Raw genomic sequence first — 8,402 nt, 5'->3', positions numbered from 1 at the left:
GTACTTAGTGGAGTGTCTTCTTCGTCGTTTACTGCATCTCTATGTTGACATATCTTGTCTAATAGTTCGAATATCCTTTTATAAAGAAATGGACTTTTTTCACAACAGACAGTAATGATATCCTTCTACTCTACAACTAGAGCTACGTGATTTCCCCATATCTTGGGTTCCGTTTGGTTGTGATTGGCCTGACCACTTCTTTACCATGTTTTGGACTGAACGTCGACCTTGAAGAATAGATTTCAAGGCCATATAATAGCCTTAATACAGATAAGTCCTTGGATCCCGGTTATTGCTTTGCATACATGCATGGAGAAACCTTTGCATGGGATGAAATCAATAGAAACTTTAAGACAGGTGATCAAACTTCCTTTTATGCTTCAAACTCCAAGCTAAGATCTTCCTGATGTAAACATGTTGCTGCTGGGTTAATATCTTGGTCTGACTATTGAGAATGCTCACTCTCTTCTGAAGTTCTGATGTGCTGAATGAATATAGAATTAACTGGTATGCCTGAGCTAATGTGTTTTAACACAAGGCTGAATTGGTCTCAACTTGGCCATTTCTGAAGATCTTTAATGTTTGAATTTAAGTTTTGGGATTAGTTTGTTGATACGGTCATTTTCCCCCATTGTCAGCTGCTATGTATGTATTCATAAAAGAGCCTTGAATAGGAAAGAGTTGCTGAATAACTTTCAGGTTCCTAAACAGAATGCTGTTTCCATTCTTTTTAGAACTATATGACTAGATAGTTTCTAAAGGTTCAGCTTCATTCGTCAGTATTTGTGCTCTTGGTCATAAAATGTGTGGCACCAGTAACTTTATGGTAGATTTAAATTAAACAGTTTATGTCACCGATTATAGACATGTTTCCCATAGGTCGATTTGTATGTTTCCTGCCACAATATTTGCAGGTCATTAGGTACTAGCATGTTTATACTCATAAAGTTCTTTGTAGCTTCCCTCTTAGTTACCATGTGAATATTTTATACCATATTTTATTTACAGGTTTAATTTTTATCAGTTTCTGTGTTCCTAAAAGTCTGTTTGCTTTTGTAGATCAAATATCAATCGCCTAAGTTACACTGGCTTTTATACTTTTGTTCTGGAGCGAGAGGATGAAATTATTTCTGTTGCATCTGTCAGGTGAGTATCTTGGGCTCTTTTTTGATGCAAACAATGAAGACTTACAAGTTATGTTTTACTCAAACAATAATTCGGTGGCTCGTCCTGGAACTCTGACAATTTATTAATGCTTTTGAAAGTGAAATATAGCACAAATCCCATTCATTTCCATTTTATTGGGATAGCATTCATATAACACCATACTTTCTCACGATTTTAGGGGGCTGAGTGCTGAATTATAGAGTTTTTTTAGGTTGTTTTTTGGGGGGGCGGTGGGGGGGGGGGCGTAGTGCAATGCTTCTAAATCAATTGAGAAGGATTTTGAATCCAATTCTACTTCTGTGTTGAATGTATATACTCGATCTAATAAGAACTTCGGTTAGAATTCTGTAATGCTTCCATTTCATTTTGCAGTCTGGTTAAACCATTAGATATGTCATTCCATTAATTGCCTTTCACCATTTTTTTCTTGTATCATACAGAATACATGGTGCCAAGCTGGCAGAAATGCCATTTATTGGGACAAGAAACATGTACAGGCGCCAGGGGATGTGCCGCAAACTCCTTAAAGGAATTGAATCAGTATGTTAATATAGTTCTAATCATTTCTAGTGTAGATAATTTCTCGCATTTCATTGATGTTTTTATTTATTTATTTAATTCCATCTTGAAATGCCCATCATTATTAGCATCCCATTTAGAAAAATCTTACTACTCTTGATATTATGCTTGCATACATTTATTAAGGAAACATTTGTACCCATGAACCAAGAGACGAGAGAGGGTTCTTAGATTCATATTCTATTGGAGAATATTTTCTTAATTTTTGCACTGAAATATGTGTGTGTGTATTAATGCTGCAACTAGCTGCTAGATCTCAGTGTTTTTATAAGTTTACCCATTTACATTATTCAAGTACATATTTATTTGGATGTTAAGAATTATTTAGGCCGAGATAGTTACTCTGTTACATTAATCAAAGAGCAGATATCACCATAGGTTCCTTAATGGTGTTGCCACATTGAAATCTTGTCAAAAGTTTAAGAAAGGAGATGCTCTACCATTTCGGATAGAAAATCACAATGCTTTAGTTTGGTTTTCTCATGTGCTCATTGTTCTTTCTGTTTTTAATGTTTCATCTTTCTGTTTGTCGCTGATAAGATATTTGGATTTTTAGCATTGAATTTGTAGGAGTAAAATGTTGTCTTGTTTGAAGAAGAAATCTGTGATCCTTCTGGCTACCATATGGGTTCTTTAACATCTACGATATTATATTCTCATAAGAAGACAAATTCTGAAGTGGAGTTTCATCTTTCTTTGTGCAACTAAGAGCAGATGTAATCTTTTCCTTCAAATTACTATGAGATTCGTGATGACATTGTACACAAGATTCTAGTTTCCATTTTTAATGGATTGCTTTCTTGGACAGATATAAATGGATTATCCTTATACCACAGTGATATTTGAACAGAATTTCCTTTGAACCCTTTTACTATTGAGTTTCATTCATGTTGATCCCTTTTTGATGGGATATGGTGTACAGTAATATCAAGGGCTTTGGACACTAATTAATGGGTGTCCAATGTCAAGGAGGGGATTTTCCTCCTTGACACCTATGTGGCACAATCCCCACCAACTCACACACACTCTCTCTCTCTTACTTTATGAGGATGGTGGAGATTGTGCCACATAGGTGTCTAAGGAGGGAAATCCCCTCCTTGACAAGGATACCCATTAATCTCTTAAAATAAATGTGTAACTCTAAGGGAATTTTATGTATGCTTCGGCTAAAGAGACACTCTGAGCAACTTGCTAGCTTTTCAATTTGATATCAAAGTTTATGCCTTCATCAATTCATGCTTCTTGTTTGTCAATTTGATTTGGTTTTAGTTTAACTCTCGTTATAATAGTTTTCTTCTAGCCCTTTTGGTATATATTTTTATCGAACTCATCTTCCTGTCATTATTTGGCTATATCATATATAAAGTAGGGAGTGTAATGAAAATTCAGCATTGTTGACAATGCATGCGGTGGGTCGTTATGTTTACCTGATTTAGTACTATAGTTTTCGTAGTTGCCCTTTTTCCTTCTTTCAAGAGTATAATTTTTATTTGCTTCCGAATTTCAGGCTCTCTATTCTCTTAATGTTGAAATTTTGATAATACCGGCTATAGCTGAATTGATGGAAACCTGGACTAGTAATTTTGGCTTTGAGCCTCTAGAGCTTCTACACAGAAAGGAAGTTAGCTCCACAAATACGTTGATTTTCCCTGGTACTGGTCTATTGTATAAACCAATAGTAAAAAAGGGTTCAACTGAAGAACATACAACTTCTGATGGAGGTATGATAAATACTCTCAACCTCAACACCATTTCCCTAGTACACGAAAGGAAAAAGAAATCCAAAGGAAAACAGTAATAACATATGCGGAAAAAATGATAGCAGATCCCTCCTTTAAATGTTATTACTGCTGTTTTCAGGTGAACTGGGTGAATCTGCAACTGATAATGGACATGTATCCGAAGCCCCAAATAAGCATGAGGAAGAAGGTGCAGGACTTGTTCTCGAGAAGACTGAAAACTCTGATGCTTCTTCTAAATCTCAATCACAAACTCCTGCATTTGAATCTTTGGCTAGTGCCACTGATGTGGATCTTTCTACTCATCCCAAATTGGATCAAAATGATATTACATGTGAAGATACATTAGGGGTGCATTCTCCCAAGGAGCCTAAGATTGAAATACCTCGTGTAGGTACTCTTCATGGGAATCAGGAAAGCACAAATCCTGTGTTTATCGCAATGTCAGATCAAAGTGCAGGCGCTGCCAAACATGACACAAATGTCAAGACTTCCTATTATTCAGCTGATAATTCTACACAGCATCTTACCTCGCCAGAGGTTGATGATGGAGCTCTTAGTGTTAATTCTGAATCTAACATCTCATCTGCTTGTGGAATCAAGAGTTACGTGATGCCACCTGATACTCATAATCACAGGCAGCATATTATATCGAAGGATTCTGCACTTGTGGTTAACGGTGACTCTGCTTGTTCTGAAATTGTTACAGCTTCACATGTTCATAGTTCTATTGTCAAGTCCCCAAAACTGAGTTATGCTGAGGATAGTAATGGTGGTGTCGATTCATCTGTATGCAAAAGTGGAACACCAGGCGGAGCATTGAACTGTTGTTTAACATGACTTACAGGAAGTAAATGGTGTTGCTGCTGATGTTCGGATTGAGACTGATGGTGTGCTTGATACTACTATTCATGAAGATATTTTGGAAGAAAGCTCATCTCCTAGCCAGTGGTTGCTCCACAGATGTCGATATTTAAATTTATACTTGGATTTGCGACAAAGCGCATATCAAAACTCTTGCGCATCAACTGGATGCCTAAATTATCAGTATCTAGAGTCATAATGAGTTGCATGTCTCAACATTGGCGCAGGCAGAAGGTGAATTTTGGGAACATCCTCTTAGAACAGTTTGTTTACAGCATTTTGTTCTTGATCCTTTATTTAGCCGCTCTCTTTTTGAGATGATTTTTGGGTGAACAGGTCTTTTTGTCGTAAAATGAAAGTGGTAAAGCTCCAGCACTGCCATTTCTTCGACTGTACATAGGACTTCACTGTTAAGGAGTTGCTGATGTTATCGAGTTATACTGGCTAACAGTAACCTGACCGTCTAATAGATCATGAGCAGGCTGCTGCTCATGTAATATATTAATGATTACATGTGCTAATTTTGGTTTCAAGTGATCAATTTTGTGAAAGAAAAAACATTTGCATTGTGGTAGTGATCATTCTTGTGCATCTCAAAAAGTGAAATGAAGCGAATATTTACATTTTGGTCACTGATGACTGCCTCCAATGTATTTAATTATGTGTTTTAGAAGGTAATATTTAGATTTTTATGAATAGTTATATTATTCTTTTTTAACTATTTAAAGTGATGAACTATTAAATGTTTTGCTGACTCTTTATAACAGCTCAAAATGGATTATATTAATGATTTCTATGCCTGAAAAATGGCTAAATTACCAACCCGATTTGAATTAAAAAGTAGTACCTAAAGATCAGATTGGTACTAAAATTGCTAAAATTGCTTGCGACGATAATAAGGTATGTATACTTGTACGGTAAGACGAATAGACCCAAAATTTCCTAGACATTTTTCCGATCACTGCTTACGTGATCTGGCACTAGATGCGTAGGTGACTTATTTGTGATGAAATGTATCTACAGTTAGCATCATTCAATCTATTAGAAGGGAGGATATTTAAATCAGGGGAGACCAAAAAAAAGAGGGTTTTTAATTTGGGGCTTCTTCTCTTTCTTCTTTTAAATTGGAGGTTCTCTTTTGCTTGAGCTCGAAGAATTCATATTTTGCAACAATGAGCCATTCCCGATTTAAAAGAAGAGAGAGAGAGAGAGAGAGAAGCCCCAAATTAGAACTCCATCTTCTTCTTTTTTTTAAGCCCCCGAAAGATTAAGACACATAAACAGACTTGATTATAGAAATTCGTTCCTTATGTTTGACAGATATGCCTCTTTCTTAAACTCTTACTAATCCCTTACCACAGTACTAAACAAATATCAAAGTTGCCAAACTTTGGTCTAATTTAACAAAAAAAATAATGCCCCAGCAGGCTCCACAGTGAAAAAAACAGAAATACTTTCAACGTTAAACAGAACACAAATTCAGTTCAGAACACAATTTTAGACTTTCCAACATATGAGAAGATTCAACGGACAATGTTTGTAACAGTACAATGAGCCACAATAACCAGCCTCTGTGCAAAGCATTTCCATACACAATTTTTAAACCTGCGTCGCCTGCTGTATTACCTTTGGACACCACATAACTCTACTGCGTGTTACTTCTATCAGCTAGTACAAGGTCATCTAAGAGTGACAAATTTCTGATTAATATCTAAAGATTGTTACCTTTTGTATAACATCACAATAAAAAAAAGTACAGAAGGAACATTAATGAAACTAAACTCAATACTGCCTTCTAAAGTCTGATTGATTTTCCGGCGCACGTGGTTTGATCCTGTATACTTGCTGCTGCTGTTTATTATCATATACTGCCTTGGATGAGACTTCTTGCTTGCTATAACCATACTTAGGTTGCCTATCAATCCAATTTGTGGGCGGCAATGAAGGTGGTGGACCAGGACTGTGGACTTGCTGCGGCTGATGATGATCCCAGAAAAGACCAGAAGATTGCTGTTGCTGATTTGTCCCAAAACCAGCATTTTGAGCCCTTGAATGTGACTGAGAGCTTGTTCCCTCTTGAACTGCTAATGTTGACATCCCAGTTCTAAGGTTGTAGTATTGATCTTGCGAAGAGTTTGTTCTCTCCTCTGTTCTATAGTTTTGCCTGTGTGTCTCATTGGAGAAATTAACTGGCCTTGAATTTGAATGAGCTCGGGGGTTAGGACCAGAATAGTTATGATAAGGATTAGCATCCTGAAAACCTCTCTCATATCCTAGAGGACCAGCTGGCCTAGGCCTGGCAACCATTTGCGGATAATTCCTATTCGGTGTGTCTAAAAATCGTGAATTGCCGCTGAAGTTGGCCTGTAGAGAGTTTTTTACCAAACGATGTGCTGCCGCTCCTAGCAGGGGACCAGTTATAGCTCCAGCAACCTGAGGCCTGCCATCAAACATTACTTGAAAATGATGGGAATTCTCTGTGTAACTCTTTTAGACAGTATATTAAGACTGTCAAAAATGAACAAAGAAATGTTCTTATTGATATGTAATAGTTGCAGAAGCAGGAGTTGATTCCCCAAACAGTCAAGTTTAAGGGATGCACATTTTTCACACAAATGTTAAGTAGAAACATTAGCTAGGAAATAATCTAATATGACCTACAGAAAGTGACGTAATTGCAATACCAAAGTGACGTAATTGCAATACCTTTCTCTAGCTTGATTACGACGATTATCTTCATGCCACAATACAGGGAAAGGCTTCATATCTTGGGGCTTAACAGTCTGAAAAGAAAGAGACATATGATAAGGTTGTTTATCTAGAACATGTCCTTAGAATATTTTGCTTTCTTAGTTCCCCTTGTAGTCACAAGAATGGTTGCTGGAAGCTGGAATATCGAATAGCGTATAGAAAGAAAAGATATGTCTGTCCCAAACCCAAACATATGAAGGAGGCGCTGTGTTATTATTATTATTTTCCTGTCGTTTTTTGCAACCTGCGCTCTTTAGGAAGTTTGTATGTGATTCTTTTTTTTTTCTTTTTTTTTTGGGGCCGGGAACGATGTCAAGGGGATTCCCGCTCTCCCGTTAGGCGCGTGCGACCAGTCCGAAGTGGAGGCGAGGACAGCTAAAGAAGGAAGCACTCTGACTCTTGACCGCGACAAGGGCGGGTTTAAGTCTGGTACGGTCTTTCACTCATTCCATCATCAGGCGAAGTTTCTCATCTCGGGGAAGGCGCTGCTCGCGGGGTACCTCATGTTATGGCTGAAGAGGTGCGTAATCCCCACTCACTCCTTTGAGGCTCTTCCTGTGGAGGTCGTGTATCCGGCGGTTTGCCTAGCTCACGGGAAGTCTTATTCCCTGGTATCGGCGACGATAGCGTGCATTCACCGGGGGCTCCGCACTCTGACGGCCCAATTCTGCCGTGTGTCGGTCCTTGATGAGGGGGAAGGAGTAGTTATCAAAACTCCCAATCCTAGGGTGGGGCTACCGTACACCTACTTGATGGCGTGGTTCGTATACCACTGCGAATGTTTGATGAGCGCCCCGTCGACGCTTCAGGGCGATAAGGTTGTCCCCTTCGTCCAGCGCTTGGAGAGGTGCTCTTGGAAATGCAAGGACATCCCTGATGCAAGGAAGACGCTCTCCCACTTCGGGCATTATAATTTCCGCCGCTTCTTCCCTTATTTCAGCGGGGGCGGATATGGAGAATCTCTCAGGGATGCTCCGACAGCGGATCACTACACGGTCCTTACTCGTGGTGCCTTTCGCTGGTTGGTGAATATCCGACCGGGGTATCACATTCTGAGAACCGGCTCTACATGCTATCTCGAGCCATACACCCCCTGCAGGTTCGCCCGCCAGTTCGGGTACGATCAATTGTATGTGGGCAACGCCAACCCCCACCTGCGCTTTGAAGGAGGACTGGTGGATGGCGCTCGGGGATGGTTCTGGACTCATGCTGGTGGCACCCAGGCTCGCTTTGAGTTACCCGCGAGGGATCGTGATTTACATCACACGCTCCTATATTGCCGCTGGTATCGGGGTGCTAGTG

General features: G+C 39.1%; 2 protein-coding genes across 4 annotated transcripts in view; one reads left to right on the top strand and one right to left on the bottom strand.

Annotated features, from left to right (window-relative positions):
* LOC109832972 overlaps nt 1-4,981 on the top strand; it is an 11,465-nt gene extending 6,484 nt beyond the window's left edge. Inside the window, exons 6-10 of one of the 2 annotated variants that reach the window (XR_002245058.1) lie at nt 1,060-1,146; nt 1,608-1,707; nt 3,254-3,467; nt 3,607-4,583; nt 4,686-4,981. Coding sequence is in view for 1 of the 2 variants with exons in the window: in XM_020400493.1 (XP_020256082.1) it covers nt 1,060-1,146; nt 1,608-1,707; nt 3,254-3,467; nt 3,607-4,325 (1,120 nt within the window). In the remaining variant the exon portion in view is untranslated. Of the gene's footprint in view, nt 1-1,059; nt 1,147-1,607; nt 1,708-3,253; nt 3,468-3,606 lie in introns of both variants that reach the window. The other variant, XM_020400493.1, reaches the window with a different exon arrangement.
* LOC109832974 (5'-3' exoribonuclease 4-like) overlaps nt 5,828-8,402 on the bottom strand; it is a 14,968-nt gene continuing 12,393 nt past the window's right edge. For both annotated transcript variants that reach the window (XM_020400494.1, XM_020400495.1), the window contains 2 exons: nt 7,056-7,132; nt 5,828-6,789 (listed from right to left, as the gene is read on the bottom strand). In XM_020400494.1, coding sequence (XP_020256083.1) covers nt 6,132-6,789; nt 7,056-7,132 — 735 coding nt within the window. In that variant the 3' untranslated portion in view covers nt 5,828-6,131. The remainder of the gene's footprint in view (nt 6,790-7,055; nt 7,133-8,402) is intronic.

Source organism: Asparagus officinalis, chromosome 3, assembly GCF_001876935.1.
Source record: "Asparagus officinalis chromosome 3, Aspof.V1, whole genome shotgun sequence".
Taxonomy (NCBI): Eukaryota; Viridiplantae; Streptophyta; class Magnoliopsida; order Asparagales; family Asparagaceae; genus Asparagus; species Asparagus officinalis.
Note: the sequence above shows the minus strand (reverse complement) of the source record. Positions and strands in the feature narration are given on the sequence as shown.